Raw genomic sequence first — 13,958 nt, forward strand, 5'->3', positions numbered from 1 at the left:
CAGTGAGGAGCTGGGTGCTGAGGAGGTAAATCCAGGACAGTTTTAAGGACTGTATCACCAAAAGCAGTGTCATCTCCAGGAGCAGGAAAGACGCTGGAATGTTTGGGAAGATATGGACAGAAGACCAAGTAGCAATCCTGCAGATTTCTGTTATGGGAACATCCTTCAGTACAGCTACAGATGTGGACTGAGCTCTAGCGGAATGTGTTGTTAATCTGTGAGGAGGCCGCAACCCAGCATTTTCATAACAGGTCAAGATGAAACCCAACCCAGCTGAACAATCTTAGTGTGGAAATTGGCTGGCTCTTCATCTTATTTGCAGTTGATACAAATAGCTTGGGAGAGGCCCAGAATGATTTAGTCCTGTCCAAATAGAAGGCAAGAACCCCTCTGAGATCCAGTGAATGCAGGCTTGATTCTTCTCTGCAGGCAAGAGGTTTTGGGTAGAAAATTGGTAGGTGAATTTCCTGGTTAATATTATGTTCTGAGGAGACCTACAGGCGGAAGCGAGGATGGGGACATAGCATGACTTTATCTGTGTAGAAGGTGCTGTATGGTTGGTCTGCCATGAACAATCATAGCTCCCTCTTTTGCTTTGCTGAGGTAACGACAATTAGGAATGAAATTCTGAGGGAGAGGTGGAGGAGGGAGCAGGTCACCACCAGTTTAAAAGGAGGGTGTTTAAAGCCAGGTTGATGTTCCACTGCAGGGGCTGGTTGTTGAACAGGAGTAAACAAGTTGTATAGGCCCTTAAGAAATCTGGTTGCTGTGCAGTGGGCAAAGACTGAGAAGCCCTGGATGGGTGAGTGAAAGGCTGTGATGGTGGCAAGACGTAGACCGATAGAGCTCATTGAGAGAGTCTCTGTTTTTAATTCCAATAGGTACTCCATGATCTTGGATAGCGGAACTCCCAAGAATTGAGAAGATGGGAGGGAGCACTAGGATTGGAAGTGCTTCTACTTTTGGAGGTAAGTCTTGCAAGTATTGGGCTTTTACTGGATAAACTGACTAAACTCTATCCAAAAGGTCAATTCCATGCTTGAGAGAGACTGCGAAACCAGTCTCTGAGATTCAGAGAGCGGGGTGTTGTGATGGATGAGGGACCCTGAGTTCTGCCTCAATAGGTCATTTGTGATAGGAAGTCTGAGGGGTGTTACCTCCGAGAGGTGGATAAGGTTTGAGTACCACACCTACCTTGGCCTAGCAGGTGTTATGAAGCTAGCTCTCACTCCTTCTCGGTGCAGCTTAAGAAAGGTCTAGAGGGTTAACAGTATAGGTGGGCAAGCAAAAAGAAGGGTACAGGGCCCTGATGTTATCAGGACATCCCCCAGAGAGTTTTGGTTGTAACCACCCTTGGAGTGGAGCATTTCACTTTGTTTGGAGTGGCAAAGAGGTATACTCCAGTATACCCAGGTCTGGCAGATGCTATGGAAGAAAGAGTTTTTGAGCTCCCATTCATGATCTTGCCAGAAGTGTCAGGGAGTCTGCAATTGTATTATGTAGGCCTGGTAGATATATTGCTAATATTTCTATCTGATGGGAGATGCAACACTTCCACAGCCTAAGCAACTCTTCATGTAAGGACTGGGATCTTGCTCTAACCTGTTGGTTGATGTGATACGTTGCTGTCCAGTATTACTCTGAGTGACCTTGCGTGGTGTGAAGGAAATGTTGGTAAGCATATTGTACTGTTCTCAGCTCCAGGATAATGCTATGGAGTGCTGATTCCTGTGCCAATCATTTTTCCCTGTGCTGTGATTTCCCCATCCTAATAGAGATGTATCTATTTGAGGGTCTTCAAAGGCGCTGGATGCAAACATGGGGTTCCAATACAGACCTTCCATGGGTCCTTCCACCACATAAGACAGTCCAACACCTTTTTTAGGCACTGATGTGTTTGGACAGGCTGTGTCTGTCTGGTGTATACACTGTTCTTATTCATGTCTGGAGGCATCTAAGGTACATCTTTGTGTGGGGAGTCAAACGTGCAGGCTGACATGTGTCCCAAGACCTGTAGACATGTCCTCACTGGAGTTTATGGGCTGCATTGTAATGCTGACATTAATGAGGTTGGATAGAATGGAGAATCTCTCCTTGGGTAGGCTAACTCTTGCTGTTGTGGAGTCTAGAGTAGCTCCTATAAAGTCTATTCTCTGCACTGGAGTTAGTATGGATTTTTTTGTAGTTGATGCAGAGGCCCAGAAAATGGAATAGTACTAATGCTCTGGATGTTGCCGACTGGACGTCTTGGGGAGACCAGCTTCTGAGAAGCCAGTGGTCCATATATGGGAACAGTGAGAGAAACTTGTGAGTACCCCAGAGATGTGGAGAGTCTGAAGCAGAGAACTTGACAGTGATCTGTCCTTATCATGAATCTTAGGAAACATTTGTGGGAGTGGGGGATGGCTACATGAAATTAGGTGTCCTGTAGGTCAAGGGCAATGAACCAGTCTCCTGGATCTACGGACGGAATTAGGGTAAATTATATCACCATTCTGAAGTATTGTGCTAGAACACAGCCGTTCAAATTCCTGAGGTTGAGGATTGGTCTCCAGCCTCTGTCTTTCTTGGGAACAAATTAGTATTTGAAATAAAATCCTCTTCCAATGAGCTGTGGTGGGACCAGTTCTATTGCTCCCAGAACGAGGACAGAATTAACTTCTTGTTTTAGGCGTTCCTCATGAGAAGGGTCCCGAGAGAGGACTGGGGATGTGGGGATGGATGGGAAGGAGAAACAGAATGGAAGTGGATAGAGTAGCCCACTTTGAAGACCTCCAGTATCCACTTATCTGAAATAAGGTATTCCCTGGACAGGTAGGTAATGTGATAGTCGGTTTCCAAATGGGAGGTAGTGACATAATACTTGATCTGGTGGAGAGGACTGCTTGATGCCCTTGTCAAAAGTGCCTCTTAGAGGGAGGGACTGATTAGGTGGAGACCTCTGTTTCTGTGGTCTGGCCTTTCTCCTAAAGGACTCCAGAGGCTTAGGGAAAGTATATCGATGGTACTGTACTTACCTCAATCTTGGAGCAGTTCATGAAGCTGAATACAGCAGACACTAGAACCTGCATGTCAAGCTGGTCGTTGAAAAGGAACTGAGGGGAGGCAGGGTTAAACCTCCCTTATATGTTCTCTGTCAGAGTGCGGGACACTGCTCTGTACAGGCCCAGGCCCGCAGACACTACTTTGCAGTCTTCAATTGAGAATGCACAGGCGACTGCACGCCCTGTGGTGGAGCACCCATCAGAACAAACACTTGAAGAAGAATGAGAAACTTCTTACCAGATAATTTTCTGTTAGCAGTTTCTCCCCTCATTCATCAATTCTTTCTACCTGTGGAATTCATAGATAGTCCAATATTTCTGGAGGCTCCAGGTGTATGCCCCACCCTTCACCTCAGGCCTTTAGAAGTGTTCTTCCAAAGTTTAGAAACCCTCCAGCAACCGATTATTAGCATTAAGAAAACAACTTGATAGAATATATAAATAACCTAAAGATAGTTATGTGTCCAAGTCTCCCTTTAGACAAAATTTTCAGTATTTACAAATTGTATTCTGATCATTTACCAGACTACCAGGATGGGCTGGATGAGAAGAGAAGCTGCTAATAGAAAGATAACGATCAGATAAAAAATTTCTCATTTGGCTGCAGAGCTTCACTCCTCAATCAATGGCAAATGGTGAGCAGTGATTCACAGAAGAAGGGAGAAGAAGGATGAGCAGAGTTTTAATTATTATTAAAGTACAATAAATAATAGGCAGAAATAGAAATTCACCCCCATACAAAGCAAGAGCTTTATAGTTTAAAGAATTATTTGGGAACCAACCCAGCAGAACTTTCCTACCAATGGATGCTTCTGCAGAGGAATGGAAACTTATTTTGCAAATTTTCCTCAGATAAGGCTCACACACTTTCTCCCACAATGCCTCTACAGACCTGGTAAAGGCAGCCTTCACTACTTCTTTGTAAATAGTTTCCCAGATGCCTAGTGAGCCATCTCATGCAGGATTTTAACATCTTGCCTGCTGCAACTTTGAGGTTCTAAGGCTTTTGCATTTTGGCTAGAATGAGATGACACACACACGCCATATGCTTGAGATATAACTTTAGAGAGCTAGGAATGCCCATTATGTCACAGCCTTCCAAAGGGGTGCCAAGGATTGAAACAAAATGATGGGAGGAAAACTATTTCCCTGTAACTGTGGAAAGAACATACCTAGAACAGTAAGGTTTCTGGAGTTATAAGAATAACAACAACACTAGTGTGGTTCTTGCATGGATAGAAGAACTAATTCAACACCCAGCATTGTGAAGGTAATGGCAACTAGACCAGGTCAGGTGTGTCTAATCTGTCATTCTGATTAATCCTGACACATGTTGATATGCAGAGGGGATCCTGATGCACCTGCATAAAGAACACAACTAGGTCTGGTAGCCAATTTCCTATGGTGCTTGGTTGTCAGACTCCAGTAAACCATCCTGGAAAAACTCTAGTTTAGGTGAAATGGTAACTATTTGTGTTATGGTAGCATCTAGAGGCCAGGACTCCTTTGCAATGGGCATTGTACAAATAAAGACACAGTCCCTACCCCAGAGAGCTTTCTGTTTCACACCAAATATATAATTTGATCAGATCAAAGAACAAAATCTCCTGGTTGAATTCTGTCTGGATACCAAAAAGTATTAGTGAGATTAATGGAAAAACCCTGCTGAACTAAACCTCTCTTCCAATGTCCAGGCTATTAACTATAACCAGACCGTTGAGGTCTGGGAACAAGATGTCATCCTTGATTCAGAAGGTCAGGAGGTTCTTTTCAGCTGAGAAGGGGCACTGCTACAAATACCTTGATTGTGGTAATAGCCCGCTACATGGCCCTAAGAACATGAAAGGATGCCTGCCTTCTCCCTCAGGATGCCTAGCACCCATGTCAGAAGTTCAGGAGAGACCTAGTACCACTCAGGACGTTACTGCATGGAAAACGAGGATGAGAGTCTACAGTGCCCCAGCTTGCCATGCAGTAACATCCTGTGTGGACAGTGCTACAGCACAGTGTTCCAGGGTGCCTGATGTACTACTGTTTCAAAGATCAGGATGTAAAAGCATACTATGGAACTTTTAGTATTCTGTAGCAGTATCCACACAGGACATTACTGTGCGGCTAGCTAAGCTAGTGTGCTGTAGATTCACACCTGGGCTTCCTACAGAGTAACATCCCATGTAGTCACGCCCAAGTCCTTTTGAACATGGGAAGAGATTTTTCACCTGTCTCCCTATAATCCCAAGGTGGTGTGGCTGTGTGGGGAATGGAGCCCTTATGTGCCTCTGTTCTGGGCAGGGACTGCCTGAAGTGCTCCTTATACTTCAGTGACACCAGTCTATGGAGACAGGGAAGGGCAGAGAGACAGAGAAACCCTTGCTACCCACCAGACTCTGAGCTCCTTTCCCTGGCAGAGCAATGATCCTTGACCTGAAAGCCAGACAAGCACAATTCCATTTTATGTAACAGCCTGTGGTAGGACTATACCGGAGTGATAGGTTTCTCTGAATAACCAGACATGCTGCAGAGTGGGGGAGAGTCCATGAGCCTGAAAATCCCCACCTAACAGGCAAAGGAGAAAGGTTTAATAATTATTATTTCCTATTCTTGTCCTTGCAACCTGTTTCCCTTCATTTCTGCCACTCCCTTTCTTTCTTCAAATTACACATGATCCAGCTCATCCTCATTTGGCATCAGGGCTGCTGTTCTACATACGTCTCCTAAATCCTCATTCAGCAGTGTTGGTTTCCTTTTTTCTCCTCTCCTTCCATTCCCCCACCCTCGGGACATCAGCCTCCATGTTGATCACCCCATTGGTCTCGCTGACTTTTACTGATCTCCTTGTTTGATTTGCGCCCCCACTCCATGTAGGGGTGATTCCTTGTCTTTAGCCAACAAGTTGCCTACAAACATAAACAAATGATCTTCACATAACACTTACTTTCACTTACCCCTGATCTTCCCTTAGCTGTTATTATTGTAGTGTAATGTCCAGTCTTAGTACATAAGCTCCTTTGGACAGAGACTGTCTCTTTTTGGTTTTGTAAAATACTAAGCACACATTACTAGCTATATAAACAACAACAATCAATGTAGATATTTTCATAATTTCTTTTAGCAAGAAGAGTATGCAACCCATAGTCCACATTTCCTTCCTGCTCCATTCTCACTACCCACTTTTTTTTTACATCCTGTCCTCTGCCTTCTTTTCTTAAAAGAATGACTATACAAATATTTTGCAATGGTATTAAATAAAAAAATTAAAAATCCCCTAAGAACCACAACAAACCTCGTCACTTAGCATTCCAAGTTCAAGGCATGTTTCTTTGCCATACCTTCACTAATAAACACACAGAGTACAGCATACACAAGTAAAAAACATATAAAAAATAAAAGAAAATCCACACACAAAACTTTTTTTCTTAAGAGAGGAAGGCAGAAAGGGAGAATGACAGAACCATGTTCAACACATGCTGGTCACTTAATGTACTGCTGGAAGTTGCTCAGATACCATTGTGATAGAAATGGTACGAGAATCTAAGTAGAGTCGAGTAGAGTGGAATCTAAGTAGAGTGGAAAAAACATGGTCCTTAAGGAACAAAGTTGTTATTTTTTTGGTGGGGGTGTACGAGGTCATGATAAGACAATGAGAGCACCACAATCAGGAAGAGGGATGGGACCTGATTGCAGAAAGCTGCTGTTGCTAGGTGCAGCTCTTCTTGATAGCTTTTCTCCTAGAGCTGTGGAGAGGATGTGGGGGAACTGGGCTTGCAATGTGAGGACTGGGACCTGACTGTTCAGAACTATTACTGGCAGGGAGAGATAGCAGCTCAGGAGTTGCTAAGAGGAAAGCACTTTCAGTGTGCTCTTTAGAAACAGCGACCTGCCCAGTCCGCTCCTTGCACCCCACAGTAACCATGAAAGCTTAGTTATCCTCCTGGTTCTTTCAAAGCTGGTTCCTTATAAGTTAGATTTACTTCTTGTGTCTGAGTGTTCCAATACTACATTGCCCTATCCTTGTTAATCTTATACATTGTCCTGATACGACACAGAGGGAGTAAGCTGTTGTTGAAATAACTGGCTTCCATTAGCAAGCATGTGATTGGCAGGATGATAAAGTCTTTTCCATCACAGGTCAGCTACTTTTTAAAAAGAGGGCAATCCTGCTGATCCATCTTTTAGCTACAGTCTCTCACTGAGTCCCAATTCTCCTGCCTTTTAGCTTTGATATGGTTCAAGCTTTCCCCCTTGTATCAGCCCCTACCTGTCATCAACTCCTCTGTACTGAACAGCAAATATCAGGAGTTTGACCTCAGGGCACAGTCCGGGTGGGCAGGTAAAACCTGACCAGTGGACCTACTTCCTTATCTTTCATATCCCACAATTCATGAAGAAGTATCAAATTCAAACTAAAAAACAGAAGCATGACCTTTTATAAGAAGTTTCTGAAAAAGGCTATGTTGCCTTTCTAAGTTTTCTTGAAAAGAACTGTCATCTATCCTATTAAGAGAGAAATGGATGACAAAAAAGGAAGAGAGGGAAAACAGTGTTAAATCCTTACTAAAAGGTAACTGTTGCTCTTTATGAATACCTGAATCCCTATGAGTTTCTCATGAGACACACAAGAAATATAAAAGAAAAAATAAACAAAATATGCTATATAACTATTCTACAGCTAGAGGCTCAATAACAAGCTAATTGCCTAAATTTCTGAAGTTTATAAAATATCTGAAATTTTGTAGATTCCCAGTATGTGCAAAAGACACTCTGTGAAGTATTATACAGCATAAAAAGAATTCTAGACACGTACTGCTAATCCAAGCACAATTTAAATAATCATATATAAGCAGTACCATAAGTATTTATCTAGCATATTCAACAACTGGTAGTTAAACATACAAAAATATTATTTATTTCCTATAGTAAATGCACACATACTCGTCCCATGCTCCTGCACAGCTGAAAATTACTTTTTTCCTAAAAGAAATGTAGTCTCTTCAAAGATTTATAGGATTTCTGATAATGAAAGTTGCAAAGAAGTTGTGCCATAATGAAATCAATCTTTAAACTTCTCTTCCCTTCAACTAAACTACTTACTGTAGTACAAAGTGGAAGACATTTAATGGCCTACAACACTAGTAATAAGGGAGGATATAAAAATCCAAAAGGATGAAGTCTACTTGTCAGCCCAGGACCTCTGATGTAGAATTCCAAAAGGAGAACTATATTTCCACACATCGAATTGCAGTTTCTGAAATTCTTCTTCCACTTCTCTTATCTACAGACATCACATTTCCATTGTATAGCTTTAACACCAGGCTATGGGCCTGATCTTCTGCTCACTTATTCCAGATTTACACCACTGTAACTTCATTGATTGCAAAGGTATCATTAAACCTGTGTAAGTGATCTTAGAATCTGACCCTATACCTTTTAACTTTATCACTGAAAAAGCTGCTCCCCCTCCTCCCTGTTTTTTGCTCATGAGCATGAGAGAGGGGAAGACTATCTGCAAAATGATTTTACAACAGGATTTTCATTTTTTGAGAAGATTTGGATTGCCGTGAGAAAGCTATGCAGAAGCGAAAACACTGTGAATACACAGATAATCTGGCATGGAACCCTTCTCCTAGATTACCCCTTTTTTCTAGATGACTTTTGTCAAGTGGCAACACTGCTGAATAATGTTGTCAAAGGGCTTGGAGTGCTTAAGTCAATCCCATCTTTATTTGATTAACTATTCATTTCACAGTTCAGGTAACACTTTTACTATATTTGTGAAACAAAAGAAAACAAAAAGTACGATAAATCCTTTTTTTAAAAAAAAGATAATATCAGGTTAAAAAAAACTGAGGAAGATGAATTGTTAGTGATGGACACAGCATAAGAATCTAACGAGAAAAGGAAATAGAAGTAATGGGATGAAACAAAGATAAGTAAGATTCAGTCTGGAAATTTTTCCTTATGGTGAGATCTGTGGAACAGTCTTCCCAACGGAGGAGTTTGGAGCCCATCACTGAAGACATTTAAAATTAAAATGGACATAGCATTAGAAATCAGTCATCACTAGCGTGGAATATGGCAGCAGTTTAACAGGGTAAAACAATTCTACATAACCGTTTAGGACAGGCAGTAGGGAACAATACTATGTCAAACTGAAAATGCAGGATGTAATTCAGTAGGCAGAAGGCAATTGCCTGAAATGGAATCAGGCCAGCACACCAACATGTATACTCTTGCATAAAAAGTGACACGGTATCTAGACAAGTAGTGAGGACCTCAGTTTAACATTTTATCCACAAGATGGCACCTCTGGTAGCACAGTGCCCCCTAACATCATGCTGGGGAAGTTTAATACTAACTCATAGGGAAGAGCCCACTAATACCACCTAAAATAACTGCTGTTTTTCAACAGTGGTTACACTGAGAAATCTAAAAACATGAGGGATCATTGAATTGTAACAACTTCGGCACTAATCAAAAGGGGGAAATCAACAGGATAAAAAACCAACTAATGTCTTACTTGTCTGAGGTCGATGAAAGCTAACTGCAGGGTGTCCCCATGGAATCCTGGCACAGGCTCAGAACTAGCGAACACTGTAAGCAAAGTTTAGAAATATTAAGGAGACAGAATTAAAAAAAAAAAAAACTAACAGCAACTTCTATTCATTAAAAATGTGGGATACTACAATGGAGTAGACATTAACTATTTTGATAGAAATCAAAGATTATAACTATTAATTCACATTCTCCATCATTTAAAACTCTTATAATCCTTAATTATGATACATTTATCCTACATAAAGTTTAAAACCAGTAATAATACTCCAATCACGTGAGCAGCACACTTTATACTTTTGTCCTGAGGTGACTGATTACAAAAGCATTTTGAAACGATACCGATTCCACGGCCGTCAACGTATTTTTAAACATCTGCTTTTGTCACAGCATCTGCTCAATAAAAATCTCACCTCTAGTCAAACAGCAATAAAAGGCAGACACTTAGGTGGGAGTTAGCTTAATGTGCAGACAACAGGTGGAAAGTTCTAAGCACCATAATCAGAACAGAGGTGGAATGTCTGCTCATGCCTTTTAACAAGTTTTTTGATAATGGAATTTTGCTCTTTAAAAAGCCCAAAGTAGGTTGTCAGAATTGGAAGGCTGAAGTATGTTCAAAAGCAAAAAAAAAAAAAAAAAAAAAAAGCGGGGGGGGGGGGCCGGGGACATATATTAAAAAACTAGCTGCATTATTTCAGTAAGATGTATGACCATTGATATTTGCTGTTAAAGTGTTTTAAAAATCAGATTTATTTTTAACAACTTATTTTTATGGCAGTTTAAAATAAAGTTAGTGAATTAGGAAAGAAAGCAGGAAAAGGGTACAGCTTATTGAAGATTTTGTCTTTGTAAAATAAAAGTTACAAGGAACTTGAAAATTAATTTAAAAAATTCCACAATAAGATGCAACATAAATGAACCCACAATTAGGAAAAAGGCAGAGCGGATGATCTAATCTAATTAAAATTGTCCAGTGGAAGGTGATGAATCCTTCAGAAAGGAGAAAGCAACAGTCACTACCAGCAGTGCATCAAGGTGCTAGCCAGACCCACTTCTGCTTCTCCCTTTGCACCCCCTTGTGGAGCTTTTTGGGCACAATGCCCCAGCAGTTCCTTCCCTTGCTCTCAGGAGCACTACATGGGTTGAAGCCCTCCAAAGAATTTCCAGCAGGAATGGCCATTTTAAGGTGGCTCCTAGATGCAGCAGCTGCACCCACTGCCACCAGGGGCAAGTTGATCCCTCTTTGTCCTTTTATGGAGCTAGGACTTTGGGGGCACATGACCCCAGCAGCGCACCTCACCCCCCCTCCCCCAACAACACTGGAGGAGGGGGAAAAGCCCAGGTGCCCCAATGAATCATCAGTTCCAGACACTCTGTACTCTTTGTGGGGTGGTGAGATTGACTTTCGGATGCAGGAGGTATGGGAAAGGGGAATAACTGAATGCTTAGACCCTGGTGGCATTATACCAAACCTAGACCACAGGGACATCAGAGCATACACTTCACATACGATCAACAGAATTTCTACCATCTTGCACCTGACAGCTGCAGGGACCCAACCTAGTCCCTCTGGACAGCAACAGAGCAGGAAAACCATTGGTGCATGGTGTCCTTCCAGTCCCAGTTAGGATAAGTGCCCAAAGAGGAGGGGACCCATCAGCTACAGGAGTTGTGGGGATGACTTATATTTAAAAAAAAGGAACTAATGATACTAAATAGATTGGAAGTTGGGAATAGTCTATTGTATACGGGGGTGAAAACCAACCAAGCAAATAACAGGCAGGCAACAAACCGACACTTTCTGGGAGCAGGAATGTTAAGAGAGAGCACAGGCTATGGGTTTGGCACATTTTTCAAAGCTTAAATGACTCAGAGCCAAAAAGTTGTGCACGTTGTAAGGCTATTGGACCACAAGATCTTATTACTCTTCCTTCATCCTTCTTCTATTACTTGTTACATTCACTTGCTGCATCATGTCTTTATTTAAGCTCTTTGGGGCAAGGACTGCCTCAACGCTGTCTATGTACATTTTTCTGCATGCACCTTAACATTGCCATTTCCTGACATCTAAGTGCCTTTTTATCTTAACATTCTTGTAATTCAGTTTTTACATATGGAAATTCATACGTTTTAAAAATAGAAAAATGAAGAATTTATTTCACCATATTCAGCTATTTGTTAGATGTCAGTGGAATGCTCTGAACTGCTCAATATGACCAGTCATCAGAGGCAAAAGCCCTTGCCTCATTCCATACACACCTTTATACCCTGTATGGAAAAAGACAGGACTCTAGAAGAGTCCTGTCTCCAGACATTTACACCCACACTTATTGTATAGCAGAAGACAGCAGAAGTCTTCCCCACACACCTTCCCAGCACTGTCTCTGAACTTTCCTAGGTATTTATACATGCACTGAATCCATAGAATGATGGCAGGCAAATAAAAGGTCACATTACAAATCCAGTGTGTATGCACAAAGTATATTTTAGAAAGCCATATAACTTTGACATTCACACCCAATTTCTATCACGTTACCAAAGGCACATTTACAACCTGGAGATTATCTTCCCACCAAATCTCAACCTTTTGCTATGTACCACAGCTGTACTAGAGATGGTTAAACAAAGAAGCATATTGCTAATAATAATAAATCATATATGGGCATGCTTTTTAAAATCTGTTAGCTTTGTGCAAGTCTATTCTTCTGACTCTAGGGTAGGTTCTTACATTCATAAAAATTGGTCTTTGCTGTCTTAAATAGTAGGTAGGGCTCATATGGAACACTAGGTTGTTGTTATTTAACTATTAGTGGTGCATACAGCAACAACTCTATTTAAGGCTGTAGAAGTGTTTCAATTCTAATGGGTCACTTTCTGTTTTTTACCTTCCTGGCTGACATTTAGCAGGTTTGTTCTAAGAATGGGAGTGATTTTTTAAAAAGGACATTTGAATACAAATGGTTTAGCTGTTTTCAAGAATGAAGAGAATGATAATAATATATTTGCCTTGTTATACAACAAATCTGCAACTTTTTTAATACAGCATTTTTCATCTGCAGATGTCAAAGCCTTTTATAGAAGAAGGTAGGTACCACTGTCTTAATTTTACAGAAGAGAAACTGAAGCGTACAGTATGTCAGTGGCAGAACTGAAAACAGAACCTAGGTCTCCTGACTCCCGAGTCCAGTGCCCTATCCACCATACCACACTGACTCCCTGGAAGGGTAAAATGTAGGTTTGCAAAGAGGTTAGCTAGAAAATGTTGAAAGTCAAATGAAAGCTGACATACAGAAAGAAGATACTGGTTCAACTAATGGAAAGAAAAAATAATAAATGGCCCCAATCAACCAAACAGCTATGCATATAATTAACTTCAGCATGGAGCAGTCCCATTGAGTTCAATGAGATCAGTCCCATGCATAAAGTTAAGCATGTGTGAAAGTGTTTGCAGTAGTATATACCATACCAATAAAGTGTTTTGTACAAATGGGCAAAATAGAGACTAAAGAATATCCTAATGGGCAACTGTCAACTATAAATGTAGAGTAAGACTATTAGAGGCATAGTTTATTTGCATAATAGTAGTGCTCTGGCCCCAGCCAAGGATCAAGGCCCTTCTTGAGGGCATCTAAAAGTGATTGCCAAAGCATTTGAAAAAAATTTAAATAAAATTTTTAGACAATAAAGCAATATCAGAATTTATTAATTTGGACAAATATATTAATTTACAATAAAAATTAGTTTAATTTTCACTAACCAAAGTTTTCATTAAAAAAAAATCTGCATTTTAGACCAGATCCAAGACCAACAGAAATGTGTGGTAAGTCATATACCATTGTTCATTAACTGTTGGTTAGTGCTGATTGGTTAACAGTGACCAACGTATTTAAATCTGATTTCTGAGTTGCTTGTGTTTCCTGTATTAGGAAACATACTATATCAGTGATATAGCTAACATTCTACGCAGAGGGTGGGGAAAGATTCATTGTAGAAGTATTTTTGTAAAAAATAAAGTTTGAAGCATTGGTGGGAGGAGAGCTGCCAAAAATTAAATTTTAAAGAGAAAGTATTAGCTTCTTTTGTTAAACAAACCATATCAAGAAAACATTGCCTGCACACCTACTAGCATAAGAAAATCTCCTCATATTTTCCTGGACTGTGAAACCACACTTCTTCACTACTTCCAACTCTAAATGACAACATATCCTACTATTATCTTCTGTAGGCATTCCATGACTGCCATTTTTTCCAAGGACAGGGACTGTAATTCTGTCAAGCCCAGTTGTCAAATACAGTGCCAAGCTCATGGGAATTACATTTGATGTGTTCCTGAAGCCCAGTAGTTTCTTACATCGGGGATTT

At 40.9% G+C, this 13,958-nt stretch overlaps 1 protein-coding gene across 3 annotated transcripts in view; it reads right to left on the reverse strand.

Annotated features, from left to right (window-relative positions):
- Positions 1-13,958, reverse strand: part of EXOC6 (exocyst complex component 6) — a 175,199-nt gene that overhangs the window by 23,612 nt on the left and 137,629 nt on the right. The window contains exons 20-21 of one of the 3 annotated variants that reach the window (XM_077822564.1): positions 9,562-9,635; positions 8,749-9,054 (exon numbers count right to left, since the gene is read on the reverse strand). The exons of 1 other annotated variant lie outside the window; for it this stretch is intronic. In XM_077822564.1, coding sequence (XP_077678690.1) covers positions 9,052-9,054; positions 9,562-9,635 — 77 coding nt within the window. In that variant the 3' untranslated portion in view covers positions 8,749-9,051. Of the gene's footprint in view, positions 1-8,748; positions 9,055-9,561; positions 9,636-13,958 lie in introns of those variants that run through there. One more of the 3 variants, XM_077822563.1, reaches the window with a different exon arrangement.

The sequence above is a fragment of the Eretmochelys imbricata genome, chromosome 7 (assembly GCF_965152235.1).
Source record: "Eretmochelys imbricata isolate rEreImb1 chromosome 7, rEreImb1.hap1, whole genome shotgun sequence".
Classification (NCBI taxonomy): Eukaryota; Metazoa; Chordata; order Testudines; family Cheloniidae; genus Eretmochelys; species Eretmochelys imbricata.